The sequence below is a fragment of the Alternaria atra genome (assembly GCF_907166805.1).
Source record: "Alternaria atra isolate CS162 genome assembly, contig: 21, whole genome shotgun sequence".
NCBI lineage: Eukaryota > Fungi > Ascomycota > Dothideomycetes > Pleosporales > Pleosporaceae > Alternaria > Alternaria atra.
The window spans coordinates 4,480,226-4,497,605 of record NW_025091319.1 but is presented as its reverse complement, the minus strand read 5'-3'; the positions used below and the strand labels follow the sequence as shown (position 1 = coordinate 4,497,605).

The 17,380-nt window shown below is 50.3% G+C and overlaps 9 protein-coding genes across 9 annotated transcripts; 5 read left to right on the top strand and 4 right to left on the bottom strand.

Moving 5' to 3' along the window:
- Window positions 1-1,657: 1,657 nt before the first annotated feature.
- Window positions 1,658-2,817, top strand: ALTATR162_LOCUS1934 (uncharacterized protein; the record flags this gene model as incomplete). Its single annotated transcript, XM_043309536.1, has 2 exons — window positions 1,658-1,966; window positions 2,035-2,817. 2 exons carry the CDS (start codon window positions 1,658-1,660, stop codon window positions 2,815-2,817), a joined length of 1,092 nt encoding a protein of 363 aa, XP_043165471.1.
- Window positions 2,818-2,994: 177 nt separating this feature from the next.
- ALTATR162_LOCUS1933 (uncharacterized protein) lies at window positions 2,995-4,099 on the bottom strand (the record flags this gene model as incomplete). Its single annotated transcript, XM_043309535.1, has 2 exons — window positions 2,995-3,384; window positions 3,449-4,099. 2 exons carry the CDS (start codon window positions 4,097-4,099, stop codon window positions 2,995-2,997), a joined length of 1,041 nt encoding a protein of 346 aa, XP_043165470.1.
- Window positions 4,100-5,775: 1,676 nt separating this feature from the next.
- ALTATR162_LOCUS1932 (uncharacterized protein) lies at window positions 5,776-6,844 on the top strand (the record flags this gene model as incomplete). Its single annotated transcript, XM_043309534.1, has 3 exons — window positions 5,776-5,828; window positions 5,880-6,234; window positions 6,293-6,844. The coding sequence occupies 3 exons, from the start codon at window positions 5,776-5,778 to the stop codon at window positions 6,842-6,844; spliced, it is 960 nt and encodes a 319-aa protein (XP_043165469.1).
- Window positions 6,845-7,277: 433 nt separating this feature from the next.
- On the top strand, window positions 7,278-7,934 carry ALTATR162_LOCUS1931 (uncharacterized protein; the record flags this gene model as incomplete). The annotated part of the gene is made up of 3 exons (XM_043309533.1): window positions 7,278-7,477; window positions 7,582-7,798; window positions 7,848-7,934. 3 exons carry the CDS (start codon window positions 7,278-7,280, stop codon window positions 7,932-7,934), a joined length of 504 nt encoding a protein of 167 aa, XP_043165468.1.
- A 467-nt stretch (window positions 7,935-8,401) lies between these two features.
- On the bottom strand, window positions 8,402-8,987 carry ALTATR162_LOCUS1930 (uncharacterized protein; the record flags this gene model as incomplete). The annotated part of the gene is made up of 4 exons (XM_043309532.1): window positions 8,402-8,542; window positions 8,642-8,779; window positions 8,837-8,872; window positions 8,928-8,987. The coding sequence occupies 4 exons, from the start codon at window positions 8,985-8,987 to the stop codon at window positions 8,402-8,404; spliced, it is 375 nt and encodes a 124-aa protein (XP_043165467.1).
- Window positions 8,988-9,264: 277 nt separating this feature from the next.
- Window positions 9,265-10,725, top strand: ALTATR162_LOCUS1929 (uncharacterized protein; the record flags this gene model as incomplete). Its single annotated transcript, XM_043309531.1, has 1 exon — window positions 9,265-10,725. One exon carries the CDS (start codon window positions 9,265-9,267, stop codon window positions 10,723-10,725), a length of 1,461 nt encoding a protein of 486 aa, XP_043165466.1.
- Window positions 10,726-12,454: 1,729 nt separating this feature from the next.
- On the bottom strand, window positions 12,455-13,246 carry ALTATR162_LOCUS1928 (uncharacterized protein; the record flags this gene model as incomplete). The annotated part of the gene is made up of 1 exon (XM_043309530.1): window positions 12,455-13,246. One exon carries the CDS (start codon window positions 13,244-13,246, stop codon window positions 12,455-12,457), a length of 792 nt encoding a protein of 263 aa, XP_043165465.1.
- A 1,600-nt stretch (window positions 13,247-14,846) lies between these two features.
- On the top strand, window positions 14,847-15,501 carry ALTATR162_LOCUS1927 (uncharacterized protein; the record flags this gene model as incomplete). The annotated part of the gene is made up of 3 exons (XM_043309529.1): window positions 14,847-15,306; window positions 15,361-15,411; window positions 15,458-15,501. 3 exons carry the CDS (start codon window positions 14,847-14,849, stop codon window positions 15,499-15,501), a joined length of 555 nt encoding a protein of 184 aa, XP_043165464.1.
- Window positions 15,502-16,312: 811 nt separating this feature from the next.
- Window positions 16,313-17,260, bottom strand: ALTATR162_LOCUS1926 (uncharacterized protein; the record flags this gene model as incomplete). The annotated part of the gene is made up of 2 exons (XM_043309528.1): window positions 16,313-17,049; window positions 17,101-17,260. The coding sequence occupies 2 exons, from the start codon at window positions 17,258-17,260 to the stop codon at window positions 16,313-16,315; spliced, it is 897 nt and encodes a 298-aa protein (XP_043165463.1).
- Between the last annotated feature and the right edge of the window lie 120 nt (window positions 17,261-17,380).

The window sequence follows — 17,380 nt, the reverse complement described above, 5'->3', positions numbered from 1 at the left end:
TGCTAGAGGGCTTCATGGTGTCCGTATATGTCCTTGGTTTTGCTTTTGGGCCATTAATCATTGCGCCGCTCTCGGAGATGTATGGTCGGCTGCCATTATATCACAGCTGTAACTTCCTGTTCATCGTTTTCACAATTGCAGCAGCTGTAGCGTCGAATATGGCGCAGTTTGTGGTGTTCAGGTTTTTTATGGGCTGCTTCGGAGGAGCGCCTATGGTTCTTGGTGGAGGGACTATTGCGGATCTTATACCAAGGGAGCAACGTGGTACTGCGATGGCAGTCTGGTAATGCCAGCATACATGTGTCTGTTAGAGCAATGCTGACTTTGACCAGGATGATGGGACCGACTATCGGGCCCTGTGTTGGCCCAATCATTGGTGGTTTTTTGACAGTGGCGAAAGGCTGGCGATGGAATTTTTGGTTCGTTGCTATAGTGGTAAGTCTGCATCTACACTCTTTATCAGTTAGTAACTAAGACCAATAGGGCGGCGCATTCTTCATCGTGTCACTCATTTTGATGAGAGAAACATCTGGAATTATCATTCTACAACGGAAAGTCAAGCGCCTGAAAGCCGAAACTGGCAACCCAAAACTACGTTCAAAACTGGACGGTGGTCTTACACCAAGCCAGTTGTTCAAGTTTTCAATTGTCCGACCTGCCAAGATGTTATTTCGCTCAACTATCTGCTTCGCCATCTCACTTTACATCGCGATAACATACGCATATCTCTACATATTGTTCACGACGTTCACCGCCGTCTTCAGTGGTCAGTACGGCTGGCATGGAGGTATCACCGGTCTCTCGTTCCTTGGTTTAGGCATAGGATCTCTCATTGGCCAATTCGTTTACATTCACTACGGTAACAAAGTCGTGCATAAGCACATGGCGCGCGGCGACTTCCGTCCCGAACACAGATTGTATATGATGTGTATCGGCGGATTCTTCATTCCCTGCGGTCTCTTCATCTACGGCTGGAGCGTACAGTATCAGACGCATTTCATGGTACCTATCGTTGCAACGGGCATCATCGGGTTCGGTCTGCTGATGACGTTCATGCCAGCAACGACGTACTTGGTCGACGTGTTTACTATCCACGCCGCGAGTGCCATGGCAGCGAGCACAGTGCTGCGTAGTCTTGCAGCAGCCTTCATTCCGTTGAGCAGCCAGACCATGTACGCACAATTGGGATACGGCTGGGGTAACAGTATGTTAGGCTTCATTGCTACACTGTTAATTCCGATCCCATTCCTGTTTATTAGGTATGGGGAGAAGATTCGGGCGAGAAGTACAGTGAAGCTCTGAAAGCAGAATTATGCGATATATAGACTTGAATAGACTCATCATGCAATAGCAGACGAACTTCCTAGCCTGAATTCTTATGGGTAGAAAATGCGATTCGACAACGATTCACGACTCCCGTTACCTGACTCGTATAGGCTATACGAAACCTCGGTCTGTACTCCGGCGCCCCACTCATGCCTTCCATAGGCCACATTAGAAATTCAACGTCATAAGCATGCATCTTGCCATAAGCAGCAAGCCGATAGTAGTAAACAATCGCCTAGATAGTGTTTGATCAACTGCACTGGAAGAATCTTCAAATATAACAACAACACGCAACTCGCTTCGCCGCAAGAATAGAATAAGCTGCTTCATCATGGCGTTCTCGCTCCCCGAATCCAATACCTCTCTGACCTATACGCAACCTTGTTCTCAACCACACCTTACACATACACCCATACCTACGACAGGTCCACAGGAGGTGCTGGTGAAGATCAAAGCCGCGGCTATCAATCCAGTAGACATCCAATTATGGGGAAATCCCATAATTGGCTGGCTAGCAGGTGGGAAAGAAAAAGGAATAGGACGAGACTACTCGGGTGAGATTGTTGCCTTGGGCGAAGAAGCAAGAAAGAGTGGGAAATGGGAGGTTGGAGACGAAGTTTTCGGACTGTGTAATCGACCTGTAAGTCAAGCCTTGTTTGCAACGTAAACTACTCTTTGGAAGACAACACTAATGTCGAACTATGATAGATGGCGGAAGGAACATTTACACAATATCTTTGTATCAATCCAACCTCCGAGCCTATTGCAAAGAAACCTAGTACTCTTTCTCACCACGAAGCCGCCGCTATACCTCTCGTTGTCTTGACCGCATTCGCTTGTCTCGATTGGCTCCCGTCTCTGTCCAGATCCTCATCCCCCTCGCAACGCCGTGTCATTGTTTCAGGAGCAAGCGGTGGTGTAGGAATGTGGTGTGTACAGCTAGCGAAGAAACTCTACTCTTGCCATGTCATTGGAATCTGCTCGGGCCCCAATGCAGATTTTGTGAGCAAACTGGGCGCAGATGAGGTGATTGACTATCGCACGCAAGATGTACCCAACTCCCTGCTTTCTAAACGGCCTGGTGGTACCAAGTACGATTTGTACATTGATTGTGTGGGTGGCACGGAGATGTTCGAGCATTGGAAGCAACTCCTTCATCCCTCTGGCGCGTACATAACTATCGTTGGGGACAAAACTTCAAGAACCGCCATGGGCGGACCATTGACGTACTTTACCTATCCGTCACAGGTTGCAAGGCATATTCAGGGCTATTTGTTTGGCCCGCGGTATGCAAACGTTATTTTATATCAGAAGAGCGAGTTGTTAGAGCAGGTGAGGGAGTTGGCGGAGAAGGGTGATGTGCAGGTTGTGGTCCAGGATGTCATTGAGGGTATCCTGACGCAAGAAAAGCATGCTGAGGCTTGGGAAAAGACCAAGGACTACATGGTGGAAGGACGAGTCAAGGGGAAGATTGTTATTGATATTGCGTAAGGGCTGGCATGACGATCAAACATGTACATGGAAATCGAAGGCTGTCGTACAAATAGCCTCTGCCCTCTCTTCTTCTCGAGACGCTAAGCATACTAAAACGCAGATGCATCTTTCCGAACCGTTTCGAATGCGATGGCAAGTTATCTTCTTGGCACATTCAACAGTCTAACCTGTTCCCTACTCGCTCAAATTCTGTTGGAAGAACTCAGTGAGCCTGCCAAATGGGATCAGGTCAACGCGGTCGTACAAGTCCACATGGCCGGCACCTGGAATCCAAACCAACTCCTTCGGTTCTGCCGCAGCCTCATACGCATCTTCACTGAACTCGCGCGAATGTGAAATGTTGCCGGAGATGAACATAACCGGACGGGGAGAGATGGTATCGAGGTCGCTAAAGGGGTAGAAGTTCATGAATTTGGTCTGACTCGAGAGCGTAGGGTGGGTGGTGAGGTTAGGTGCAGAGCCTGCAGGTGTGAACTCGCCGCGAGACGTGCGATAGAAGTCGTAGAACTCGCGCAACACTGGATCGGTCTCGTTGGTGAGCACATGAGGAGTCCCGCCCGTATACTGTAAAGATGGGGGTACGAAGTCAGTGTATGTCTCACATGCATTTTGTACAGTCATAACTTACCTCCGTCTCTCCACCGCTGGCCTCAACCCAACGTTGCTCCGCCGCCGTCGCAATTATCTGCTTGCGTTGCTCGACGCTCTGCGATCTCTGTAACCCGTTGCGGCTCACAGCTCCCATGTCATACATGCTAGCTGTCGCGATTGCCTTGATGCGCGGGTCGATTTTCGCTGCGCTGAGGACAAAAGAGCCGCTGCCACAGATACCGATAGCTCCAATGCGCTCGCGATCGATATAGTCCTGTAGACCTAGGTAATCGACCGCAGCACTGAAGCTCTCGGCGTAAACGTCTGGCAATACGGCGTTTCTCGGCTCACCATCGCTGCCTCCCCAGAAGGAGACGTCAATCGAGATAGTAACAAATCCTTGCTCTGCCATCTTCGTGGCGTATAGGTTTGCACTCTGTTCCTTCACAGCTCCCATTGGGTGACCGACGACTATGGCGGACGCGTTGACGCTTCGATCGAGGTTGTCGGGTAGGAAGAGGTTTCCAGCAACGGACATCTGGTATTGATTTGGAAAGGTGATCGGGTGCACTGTGACATTGTCGCTGCGGTAGAAGTTGTTGGCTCCGTAAGACATGTTCTGTGCCGCCGCTGGCAGCATCTGAATACCGGCCATAAGAACCATCGATGCGAACGTGGGGACCGTCATTTTCGAGGCGCTTCTTCTGTAGATTGTAATCTGGATTAGTTGTGATGAGTGTGGAAGCTTGGGTATGTGATGCTCTCTTAGGTCCCTACATAGCGTTCTTATAGTTCAATAAGCTGGCTTTTGCGAATTTGCACTGCCATAGCTTGCGTCAGCCTCATCCGAGAGATATTGACGTTGGGCCAGGGTGTGGTAGACTTATTTCTCTACGTCTCTCTCGCCGAGACTGGGCATGCAAGTGGATGACATTATCATAACAGGCAGTTCAAGGCAACAGGCCCTCGAACCTATGGATACATGGTGAGTAATGATAAGAGACCTATGCACTAGCGCTACCTATACCCATGTCCGTAGTAGGAACAGGTAGTAACTAGAGTGTCTGATCAATCAGAGCACTCCGAAAGCAGGAGACAACAAGACCGATGCAATTACCGTGCAGTGCCACATCTCTCCAGAAGAAATGCTTGTTGTTGCTCGTTGCATATCATCTCCTGATAAAGTGACGTCTTGGCCCACTGCAGCCAGCTGACAGTCTTAAGTCCACCCGACGCTAACGTGATCGGCTTGGTGTGGGTTGACTAACAAGGTTCCGGGTTTGGCCGCCGATGAATATTCCATACTTCTAACATCATGCTTGAAATTAAGTATCGCATAGTTTAGGGTTCGTTGAGAACAGATATGAAGAGGTCTTACCATTAACTTTCATGCGCATGGTAGCATGTCTGCGCAAGCGCAGAGTCCTTTGATAGTGCTTCATAATTGGTACACGTAGATGCAGCGGCGCCTTCATTCAGACTAGATGTGTGTGAGAACATTCGCGCACTCATGAGCTTCGGAGTCTATGGAAAGCATGTGGTATAAAAGAAGAAACACTAGCCAGGCGACCACAGCAAAGCTGAAGTCCTTCAGTGAGAAACGGGGCGACGTGGCGTAGGCTGGCGACGCATATCAGTACCCCTTTGAACCAATTTCTAGAATCAGTGGATATTGGTACACTCCTAATGACGTCTGGGTGTAGGCTGTCGAACGGCTCAAAGTTGGGGGACGAGCAGACTCCACTAATCATTAAAAAAGTTACGGTGGCAAGATTAGGTACACAAGCGTAAGCTACGTTGCTTTTCGCCATGCCACAGTGCCGTATGAGGCTCTTAGTTATACTGCGTTAGTATTATAACTGCTTGAGCGCCTGTTGTTTGTGTTTATGGTCTTTTCGTGGGTCTTCTAGAGCAGCCTTTGAATCGAGAGACGACACAGGGAAGGCGCCCCTCTTAGCATTGGCAGGCATTTATTTTGCTGCATGAACCAGGTAGCCAGATTCCAGTTCATAAGCTTCCATGTGCGAATCATTCGACGATAAGTTCGGTAGTATGGTGTTTCCTTGCAAGTCCTCTGCCGGAATGAGAAATACAGTAAACTGGTACCGAGTAGACTGATGCGGATGTGAACTATGCCGCAAACTCTAGAATTGAACACTCAAAAAAGCAGCCGGACACTCATCCTGCCTTGGCTGACGATGCTGCAGCGATTCAGATGGACAAGGTCTTGATTGGTAGAATAGCCGGGCATATACCTAGCTACTACCCCTCATGCTTGGTTGAGGGCCAAAAGCTTCCAACAACTGCATTTTCCCACGGGGACTTCGTAGAAGATCTTTATCTTTTGGTCGCAGGGTTCGCTCGATGGCAGTACGTAAAAATCTGATCATTGACACGGACTTGCACAGCGATGTCGAGTACGCACAGCCCCATCACCCTGCTATTTCAAAAACTTATCAGAGTGTTAGTGATGCAGGCGCATTAGGGTTAGGCGCTACCCTACCCAATTTGAACCTTCTCGGTGTCAACGTCAACCATCCTTGCTCATATTCCGCTCTCGCAGCATCTGCTATTCTCGCGCATTATGGACACTCGAACACACCTATTGGCATCCGTCGTCCAATGAATAAAGAGACGTTCTTCGACGGTTGGGACTTCAAGCGCGGCGAATATACAAGTAAAGTGGCCTATCACTGGTCCGGAGGTACTCTGCCATGGGGGAAGGCGAAGGACGCATGGGATCCAGTTGCCTTGTACAGAAAACTGCTTTCTGAAGCTGAAAACGGAAGTGTTACAATTGCTTCCATCGGCTTCCTTGACAATGTTTGTCCCTAAACGCAGCCTTTGCACATTGAACATTGTTTGCTAACGTTGCCTACAGTTGTCCGGACTCCTCAATTCCAAAGCGGATGAATTCTCCGAGCTTGATGGCCGTGAGCTTGCTAAAACAAAAGTAGCAGAGTTGGCTATCATGGGGGGCAAGTATCCAAAAGGTCGTAGCTGGAACTTCTGGGGCTCTAACCCTTCCCTTGCCGCTCATGTGTTGGACACATGGGACGGCCTGATAACGTTCTTGGGCGACGATGTCGGCAAACATGTATTGGCAGGCGGACCGCTAATGGCAAGTGATCTTAAGGATGACCCGATCAGAATGGCCTACATCTACTATGGTTTTGGGGAGCCGCTACCGAGCTGGGACCCTCTTACGGTTCTTTATTGTGCGAATGGCCTGGGGAGCGTGTTTGAGGTCGCAGAACGATGCGGGTACAACAAGATCAATGCCGACGGGTCTAACGAGTGGGTGTATGACGGCACACCGAGAGGGCGACAATACTTGAGATTGAAGGTCGGCAATGAAATTGCTGCCACGGAGTTGGACTGTCTCTTTCTGGTGGCTGCGCAAAGATTCTCTAAGCACACAGGCTCGACCTAGTATGGCGAAATATCATCATAGATACCCATACGGCTGACTTGCTTTGTTGGTCCCTGCTTGTCGTAGACGTTCTCAAATAGTGCGAGAGGTGAGGAGATCGAGTTGGGTGAGGTTCCTTTTTTCCGACAGTTCTTCTTCTTCTGCAACAAGATGTGGATGTCAACCCCAGACGGTGCTAGCAATAGACTAACGCAGGTGCGTGACCAACAGCGATGACGTTGGCTGCAGGGTCCATGCTTCGCCCCAGCCTCAACCGCGGCCGCTATCTGGACGCCAACCTCAACCACTACCAGAGCTCTCCACTCTCCACAACAACCCCGACCATCCTACCCCAACTTCGAATCCACATCGAAGTTGTTCCAATCGTGTTTATCGCGCGATAACGACAACACCACAGCTCGTCTCTAGTACCGTAGCTGCCTTCACCGCCGCCATGCAGCTCACCACCCTCTTCCTCGCCGCGCTAAGCGCCGCCTCTGTCTCTGCATCGCCCTCATGGATGGGTGGCGACCAGGTTACGATCCAAGAAGAGTACAAGGTCCCAGGCGACAACCCCTTGTACTTCTGCGGTGACCCAGCCAACGACCTTTTGAAGATTGAGAAGGTTGATCTGAGTCCCAACCCACCCAAGCCGTACGTGTTTTTTTTGTTGGAGCTTCGTATAACTCGCGCAGTTACATGTGTGGTAGCTTCGCAAGTCTTAAGAGTTGTGAAGTCAGAAGCTAATTTGTGCATAGTGGCGAGAAGCTTAGCATCAAAGCCACGGGCGACTTCAAGGAGGAAGTCGGTGAGGGTTTCAAAATGCACTTGCAAGTCAAGTACGGCCTCATCACACTCATCAACCAGAATGCGGATGGCTGTGAAACGATAAAGAAGGGCGATCTCGAGTGCCCGCTCAAGAAGGGCGAGATGAGCTTGACCAAGGACGTTGATCTGCCCAGGGAGATTCCTCCGGTGCGTTCGAAGAGCTAATACGAAACGAATGGACACTAACAACTAGCAGGGTCAGTACACTGTTCTCGCAGACGTCTTCACCGCGGACGGTGACAAGATTACTTGCCTCACCGCCAAGATCGCTTTCCACCGGTAAATTGCCTCACCTGCGTTTTGCCGCCACAACACACGACGAGCAGCGATGGGATCTGATGTTCAACCATGTAGGGGAGATACGGAGGATAGTAATGTGGGCAGTGGCAGTAAGATCAAGTTTGGACAGCCGAGAGTGCAAATGTCGGGCCCTTTGGCTGGGCTTGTGCAAGAGCGGTTAAGGCAGAGGAACGAGTTGTAACCAAGTGTTGGCGGATTGTTCCATGTCTTGTAACACGATACCAGTGCAAGGTTAGTTTTATTGTTTTGCTTGTGGATTTTGGACGTATGGATGGACCATGGCTTAATGTAGATACGACAGACATGCATACACTTTGTGGCACAATTGAAACTTTGACCCGTGTGTTCTGTGATGGATATCATATCTGCGCACATTAAATGTTGCATGTACACTTAACTGCCCACGCTAAACGCCACGTGCCAGAGCCAGCCAGTTTCCACGTTCAACGTCTACTCTCCGAATAATCTCCTCACCCTCTTCAGCACACTGTCCTTCTCGGGGTCGTAGGGGTGGTCTTTGGATGGAATTTCGAGAAGAGAGGGGAAGGCAGCGGTGTATGTCTCAACCCGGTGTCGTATCCTCTCGGCGATCTAACAGCGGTCAGTCGCGTCATTCACACCGCATTCAAGAAAGCTTCCGCATTATGCCTCCAGCTATGAGTGCCGTATCCGGGGGTATGTAACACGTACATGCTGGTTGATGAGCAGAATCGCGATATCCTTGCGCTCGTTGGTGAAGCGGTCGAATGCCGCTTCAATGGTCGAGGTCTCGGTCTTTGCGTCTACAACGAGGAAGTTCTTTTGGCTGTCTGGCGGCTGGGTAACATGCTGTGTTATGCGTCAATCTCCTATTCGTATCGCGTGTAGCAGCAGGGAACAGCTTACGCCTACGCCTGCAAGCAGCATGCCCGTGCAAGTGTCCTGCGACCGATTAGCGCCCTTGACCCTCGGAATGAGGATATCCCGAGATGCATACCTCATCGCCTATTACGGCCAGGAACTGCCTATCTTTGTATTGTGCCGCTGGTGCTGCCATTGCGATATATCTGGTGAGGCAGCTGTCGTGAGGTCGGAGCTTGGCTGCTGAAGCTGGAGCTCCCGCGCGCCGTCGTCATGGGTGGGGACCAGGGCCTAGTCCGCGTTAGGTCAACTGTTTGTACCGTCGTTTCTTTCACCACTCGCGCTTTCCTCATCGTCCTGTCACAACACCACGATGACGACGTGAGTCTCACTACTACGCCACTCTTTCTCTTGCCTTTCCTACACAAACCGCGACTCTACATTAGCGACTATAATCGTAATACAGCCGAACCATGCCTCCTATTGTGCGCCGCGCACCGCTCTCGGAACGCATAAAAGCCTACTTGGACCTGTCCGACTGGCTCATCTGGATATCGGAAGAGCTGAACAGCTCCGACTGGGAAGACTTCGCATCTGCCTATGCGCTGTACATCGGCTTCGGCGCAAACCTACTCTTCGTTCTCGCTCAAGCCAACAGCGGCGCATCCACGGCCTCGGACGACGATGGTGTCTTTACCGAGGTGCAGGGCCCGGGATGGATAAAGTGGATCATGGGCTTGTTGGTGTTGGCGCTGGGTGTAGCTAGCTTCGGCAATGCGTGGCTGGTCTGGGGCAAGAGAAGGTATTACCGTCTCTTTGAGCAGAGTGTGGATGTGGCGCCACAGACACCCAGTGCGAAGCGCGTTAGAGTCGATTCATCGCCTGCAGCAGCGAGCCCGATGCAGTTCGTGAGGAACCTGGTGCAGAACAACGCGGCGAGTAGGGCGCATCCTGTCGAGGGCAGAGACGTCTGGGAAGTAGCGGTTTGGGATCCAAATCCGCTATGTCTGGAGCTGTTCTGCTTGTTCAGCCCGTTGCATGTCGTGTTGTACTACTTCAACCTCCCAGTCGCCCCACTAGATCCGAGACCGAGCGTTAGGGTGACCACGACAATCTTGATCGGAGCCGCGCTGTCGCTGCACCTTTGGTGGCTCAGGAGCTCCTTTTTGCAGCAGGCCAAGGACAACTCTCTGATCAGTCGCCAAGTGCTTCACGAATACGACAGCAAGTTTGTCCATCCCGCATTGCAGAAGCCGTGCCGCGACGTCGGCATCCAGACCATCTCGACGAACCGAAACCGCGACTCGAGTGTCGGTGTCAAGGGCAGCAGCCATGATCTCGCGAGTTCAGTCGTCACATACACGCCAACTACCATCGTAAACCGCCGCATTTTCCGTACGAACCCGAATGCAAGCTACGCTTCACAATATGACCCTGACGATATGGGTTCTCCATCCGTCACACGCTCCTTGAAGCGTAGACCCTCCCTCCACCAAGACCACGGCAGTTCACAGTATGCAAGCACCTCCACAGCAACAGGTGCCGACTTCTCCTCTCCTATTCGACCCTCGCAAACACCCAACCCCTTCCGTCAAGCACCCACTATTCCTCGGACTAATAGCAAGACCGCTGACGGCGGCTACCTGGGAATAAACACTCATGCCGCATCTCCTCTACGAAAGTCGGCAAATGCAAACTTCATAAAGGATGGTGAGAGGAGTGCGAGCCGTGGAAGGGACAGTCTTGGTGGCGCCTTTGAGCGCAGGGCTAGTCCAAGCAAGCGGGATGTCAGCCCTCTGAAGCGGATAAGTCTTGGAAATTTGAACGCCGAGAGGGAGAGAGGTGAGAAGACGCTAGGCCAGACGGGTAGTCTGGGCAGGAGTAGTCAGTATGGTAGTCTCGGTGTGGGACGAAGAGAAAGCGGACGGTACTAAAGAAATGTAGTGGAGCGGTTATGCCTGGGCGACAAATAAGAGTCGGGATGAGGAAGCGCTTTCACAATGCTTAGCTGTGGATTCATTCAATTCGTGTACATTTTACCATCTACAATACCCCAATATATGCCACTATGATGGCATTTTTCAATTACAACCCCTCATTGATCACATGGCTCAATGCTTAGCTTCTTTTGAACTCTTCGAATGACTATCTAAACTTCTATCCATAGCTGACATGCATTCCTCGTCACTCATTCTATTCAAAAGGTCGGAAGCTGAACGATATGTACTCATTGAGCCGCGCGAGCCTGCTGTGAATGCTTCAAGTTCCTTGAGAAGCTTGGGAGCATGTTTCATGTGAGAGTGACGAAGAAGTGCAAAATAAATTACTATAATTCTCACGATCGACTACATCCCAAATCTACCGTGTTTCTGCACTTGGTATAATACCTACATATGCTCTCTTCATCTACTGAGATCCTCCCTTCTCCTCATGGTTCTCTCCATCACAGAGGATCAAATTTTGTCAGTTTGCAGCTATGACTCACGCCTTCTCTCCACCTCCACTTCCTATCCAGCATGGAGCAATGTCTGCCTCTCTTTATCATAAGCTTGATATATTTTACACAAAATGTACCTCCTATCCCTGCATGTTTGCTGCAGGCTCTAAGACCACACGATCAAGCGTCATGGACTGCCATTTATGGAACCCCTTTATAAATTTCATATGACGGAAGCACGTTCGGGATTGTTCAAAGCAAGAATTGAATCCCTCATGTGCTGAGGACATGAAACGAATGTTTGGCTATAGTAGTGCAGAGTATCGTACTTCTGATGCTTCAGAATGAACGGACAAGGTATCTTTAGTGGCTACGCTAGATTGTTCTTCCCATTGTTGCAACGGTTTTCTACTGAGGTTTGAAAAGTCTGGCTTGGATTACGTTTTTCCTACGTTTCATTATCTTTAGCAAAACTCTGTTTGTCTTCTCCTATGAAGACTTGCTGTGTCCTACCTCCAGCAATTAGATTCTCAAATCGAACCGCGGAGATTCATGCCTTGCTTTTCTCCCACTCAGTCCAAAAAGACCTTTGCATAGATATCATGGCTGTATGGGTTTAGCGGTAGATAGTCTTCCATGTACTTCTACTGTTACGAGTTGTTTCGCTTCTTGTTCGAGACATGTATTCAAAACAAGTCTAAAGATAGACGGAGAAAAAGAAAATCAAAAGAAGAAAGCTTCCTTTGTTCTGAGCCGGCAGTTACAAGCATCAACCTACGCAACGGTCGCTTCTTTTCGATAATTCCGAAAAGCTTATCGTCTAAAAGGCTTGAGGGGATCCAGTTGCTAGTCGAAAGACGTTATGATGCGTCATAGCATGTTAAATTGCGCGTGCTCTGATGCCACGGCCTGTCCGAGGACCATGCGACCGGACTCCGAGAAAAGATTGCTCTCAACATGTGAAGTGTACACGATCCAATAGTCTGCCACGTACACCAATATATGGAAATGATGTCACTCTTATGTCACAATATTCGAAGCGTCGAGTTTGAATTGTAGGTTTCATTTCGTACCAATAGATATATACAAAAAAGGCATCCTCAAAGTGGGTCTGGGAAAAACCATGATCCCATTGACTAAACAACCATGTAGCATTGCTGGTATCATCATTCACAATCATCATGCTCTCCCAGAGAGTCATATCGATCCATCATTTCATCCAACGCTTAAACAGAGTTGATAAAAGAGAGCAGAGCGGCGGTGCGAGCGTATACGCCCGGGAAGTTGGGCTGAGCGCAGCCATTGCCCCAAGAAACGAGACCAATGAGGGTCTTGGCGGAGTTGACAATAGGACCGCCAGAGTCACCCTGGCAAGAGTCACGGCCACCAGCAGCAAAGCCAGCACAGAACATGTTGTTGGTGATGGCAGAGGTTCCGTAGGAGGAGCGGCACGAGGCGCGGGAGACGATCGGGACGGAGACCTTGTAGAGAGTGTTGGGGCTGCTGCCACCCTCAGTAAGAGCACCCCATCCGGCGACGGTCGCAGTGGATCCAGCAGCGGGGTCGGATCCAGAAGCAGGGAGGGTTGCGTAGCCGATGGTGCTGCTGGTAGGAACAGCAGTAGAGAGCTTCCAGATGGCGACATCGAAGTCCTGGGCCGAGCTGCGGTAACTGGGGTGGACGGTGACGGAGGAGACGCCGACCAGTGTTCCGCCGGAGCTCTTGCTCAGGCTACCAGCGCGGATGCGGAGACCGCTAATAGCGCCAATGACTGAGCTGACGGAGCAATGAGCAGCAGTGATGACGGTAGTGGAATCCAACAGAGAGCCACCGCAGAAGTGGGATCCGCCGCGCTGAAGGCTGACAATGAAGGGGAACTCGCCAGCAGAGGCTGTGGTTCCACCAACAATGTCGTCAGCGGGAGCATCCTCGGGGAACTCGAAGTCGGGGTCCTGGGGAGTAGGAGCCGCAAGGACGAGCGCAGGAAGCGCGATTGCGATGATGGATTGGAAACGCATGATGATTGTTTCGAGTGAATGAGACTACACGGAGTAGGACTGGAGAGTGATTGAAGTGAAGAGATAAGCGACTGACTGAGCTGGCTGATGATGAGAAGGAAGGGAAGCAACTCTATACTTATACGCAGGCTATGGTCCCCTGAGCACCAAAGCATCCATCCACTGCAACCTTTCCATTGTGTCGTGCGAAGACGCCAAGCGTAATCGACTAGGTGTGTAGTTTGTCCTTCCAAATTCGGTGTCCGCTACGGCTTGGCAAACTCTTAACATGGAGTCCGCCAGTGTACCTTAAGCGCGCCAGTGGATGCTAGGTGACCCTGCCCATGTAGATACGTTATCTGCGTGTAGTATAAGCTTTCAAGCTAATTGCCGTGTAGCCAATGCAAAAGAGGAAGCTGATCCAGCGGTTGCTCCCGTATTATACCAGGATCGAGGCAAGCTTTGCCTCACAGTCGCAGTCTGCGCATCATATTCTCCAGATCGTTGCTTTTTCGCTCCTATCGCAAGGTATCACAGGGCTGTGGCCACAGCCACACCGTGAAACACGTTGTAAACAAGAATAGCCCTTTGATGGTCTCGTACCACCGTGACGTAGGTATCCAAAGTGTACATGGCAGTGTGTATGTCGCGAGTAGCAGCTACAGCGACGTTGTTCCCTAGACAGCAGGAGATTGTAACGGTTCTACATCCTTGTCATAGTAAAGCCGAGGTGGCATCGTATTTCCTTTGCCATAGCCTTGGATCTCGCAGAGCCCATTGAATCGCTACGATCTTATCTCGGCGTCTGGCGCCGTCACGTCTTCTCTCCTGAAGAGGCAAGAGACTTTGCCACATATTGTGCGCATACCGACAGAAGCGCCGACCAGGTGTCTGTAACATGTCGAAGTAGGCGAACCACGATGCAGGGTATGTATATTACCCTACATGATCAGCATGGGATGTGATTTGGGGGTGGACAAATGGGGTGTTGTTGTTGGTTTAGTTGTGACTAGTACGCCGGAGGGCAAAAGGAAGGAAAATTGACCTGCCACAACGGATAGGTCCGCGTGGGCTGCTAGCGAAACACTCGCGCACTTGGCTCCGGCATGTATAGTTGCGGCCTCGGAGATGGCGAGCCTAAGGACTGTCGCATTGTCGCGTTCGATGGTCGTCACCGGCTCTGGGCCAGAAAAGGCAGGAGACGTGAGGACGATGGGAGAGCTATCGATAGACTGGAGCTTTAAGATCTTGGCAGTGCGCGCGTGAGCCGGCTGAGTGCCGGAGTTAGTATCGATCTTCGCAACGGCGCTGAAGCTTGTGCATAGTAAGTCTGGTATGGAGATCGCAAGTATTCTCGTTGGCGGTTCACAGCATGTGAAGAAGTTGAGAAATGGTGGCAGTGGAATTGCGTTCAGCGCTCGCCCACAGCCAATCTCGGTACCACGCTCGATAACGCCATTGCCATACGTAAGCAGCTCTTGTCAACGTGTTGTTCATGCGCCGACCATCAAGTCTAGGTAACGCATTCAAGACATACTAGCGCAGTGCTTTCAGCCTCATACAGGAATCGCCGCTAACTCAGGGTACCCCGACTGCTGCCTTGCATAGATACACAGCGGCCATGGCGCAGCACCCTGCTACTAATACTCCTGACAGCATCCCAGCCGTCTGCCACACCCATCACTATCCAGAACGAATGCCAGCTGATTCGAAAGGACGTCGTAACCTCCTGTGGGCATTTGGATTATTCCTTTTGATTCTGATATCAGTCCGCATCTACTCGTCAAAAGACATGGATAGCCTTCCAGCCCCTTTCACCATCGAAATCAACGGCAGCCCGATCGCCAAGGTCGACGGCAACGCCGAAGACCGTACGCATGCCAAAACAGGAACAGAAGCTGCAGTTTTTGAGCTGAAAGATAGCCGTCTTCAATGCAACGGTCACATTCTCGGACGGTCGCTAGTAGAAGATCGCAGCTTCCTTCCAAAGCAAGTGTGGTGGTTCAAGGCAGACACTGACATGCCCGTACATAAAGTCACTGCAACCCAGGATGGCGAGTCGTACCAGCTGAAGTTTTCCAGTAAGTGAACTGCGGTGTCATCTTCATGCTCATGCTCATGCTAAACATATGCAGATGCTGCATTGATGGCGGAAGATGGTGAAGTCTTCGCAGATCTCCTTGGGGGTCAGTATCCTCCGCCTTGACCTTAAACATGTACTGACAAGCCTAGACCATCCATCTACAGTGGTGGTAAAGCTGCAGTCCCAGTCCTGAAGCGGTGTGATGTGGTAGCACAGTGTGTGTATCTTAGCCGCATGGTAGACCCAGGTACAGAATGCGACATGACTAGCATGACGTCACGCGTTATAGCGTGTCTCTGCTGCACGACTAGCGGTACTGGACATGTTCAGCAATATGTATTTTGCATCTATGTTCACACTTGCTCAAAAGATCTTACGCATTCATGCACTAGCATGATCGGAGTTCCTTTTCATACAACGTAGCCCGTACAACTCAATATGCCATGTTTATAGGAAACCTTGCAGTTCCAGCTTAACGTCGACCCAAGTTAGTGACAAAATTAACCTCCCTCGGCGCATGCAACAGGCAAGGCAGCAGTTTTGTATAGCGTTTTCTTCATGTTCTCTAGAGCGAGAAGGATGCAACACCCATGTGCAGACAATGCGCAGATACTAGACATATCAAGTGATTATCAGTGTGTAACAAGGAAGGATACTAGGATGATTTGATTGCAAAAATGTGAATTGAGCATTACACAGCTGTGTGAATCATGACTCCATCTACGGAAGTAGGTGATCAAGTTGGTCGTCCCTCAAATAGCTGAGAAGGGATTCCGGTTATATACCATCATCTAGTGAAACAATAAAACTATTCTAGGCAGTGTGCTTGTGACCAGATGTTTCATATAGAACACCGAGAAGCATGTGTCAATACACAAAGTGACAAGATACGATTATACCACGAAGGATTCAAGAATCTAGGGCCAGCGGTGGCTACCTAGTCTTGCGCAATATCCCCGACGCCTTGACGAGATTGTTGTAGCTCATGGTACCCGCCTTACCCGTCACCAATAATCCACACCAAAGCTGACGTCGCAATCCAAATCCACAACACCGAGAATTCTCTTGAGCTCCGTCCAATGGAGAGGCTTGAAATGTCCACCTGGCTCAACCCACTCAGACATCTGCCTCTCCTTAATCACCACATGCATTGCCGCTCTCAGAGGTCGACCTGCATAGAACTCGGCTTGCACTAGAACCTGTGTAATGCTCCGCTGCTTGATGTACGCGACCCATGTGAAGCTATCGTTGTTGATCAGAATAGTGAGGAACTTCATGAGGTAGGGATTGATCTCGGGATGAGCGGATACGATATCTATGATATAGGCAGGAAATCGGAGACGGAACCTTAGGAGAGGGAGAATGTCGATGTCTCTCATGCAATCGTCCTTGATCAAAATGCGGAGGATGCCAGCGGGGTTGTAGTAGCTCTGGATGCGTTTTCGGCTCTTACCATCCAAGTGTGAGGTCTGGCGGAGTACTGGGAAGAAGACCTTGAAGTAGCCTTCCAATGCGAAGGGCGGGAAGCGGTGCGTTGATAGCCACAAAGGTCGGAATTCATTTCGAATAAGAGAACAAACCTGTGTCAACCCTATGTAAGGAAACGGCTTGGCGGCTGCTCCGCGGTCCTCATCACCTGGAGTTCGCTTTCGACTTCTAGGCTTTTTTGGCTTTCGGTGTGTCATGGGGAAGCAGCGATGGCTCCACTCCACTGCCATTTCATAGATACGATTTCGTAATTCTGGATCTTGTCAGTATATTCTCGGCTCAGAACTGTATGCCAGTAACCAACCTCCTGGTAGATACAGAAATCTAAACACCTGGTTTGGATCCGCAACCCATGCGGCCTCTTTAACCTCTTTGGGCACTACTGCGTCTTTAATGGTGGATGCTATCGCCTTCTGACATTTATTTGGAAGATTTACGCTGCTATCGCCAGCGGCTCGCTTCATGCTTGCGCTTTTGCCTGTGCCTTTGCCGTCAACCGCCTGCACTGTCTTGGTGTCAACTCTACGGACCCTATACCCAAAGTATTAGTTATCAAAACAAGTAATGGTTGGTCGTGGGACTCA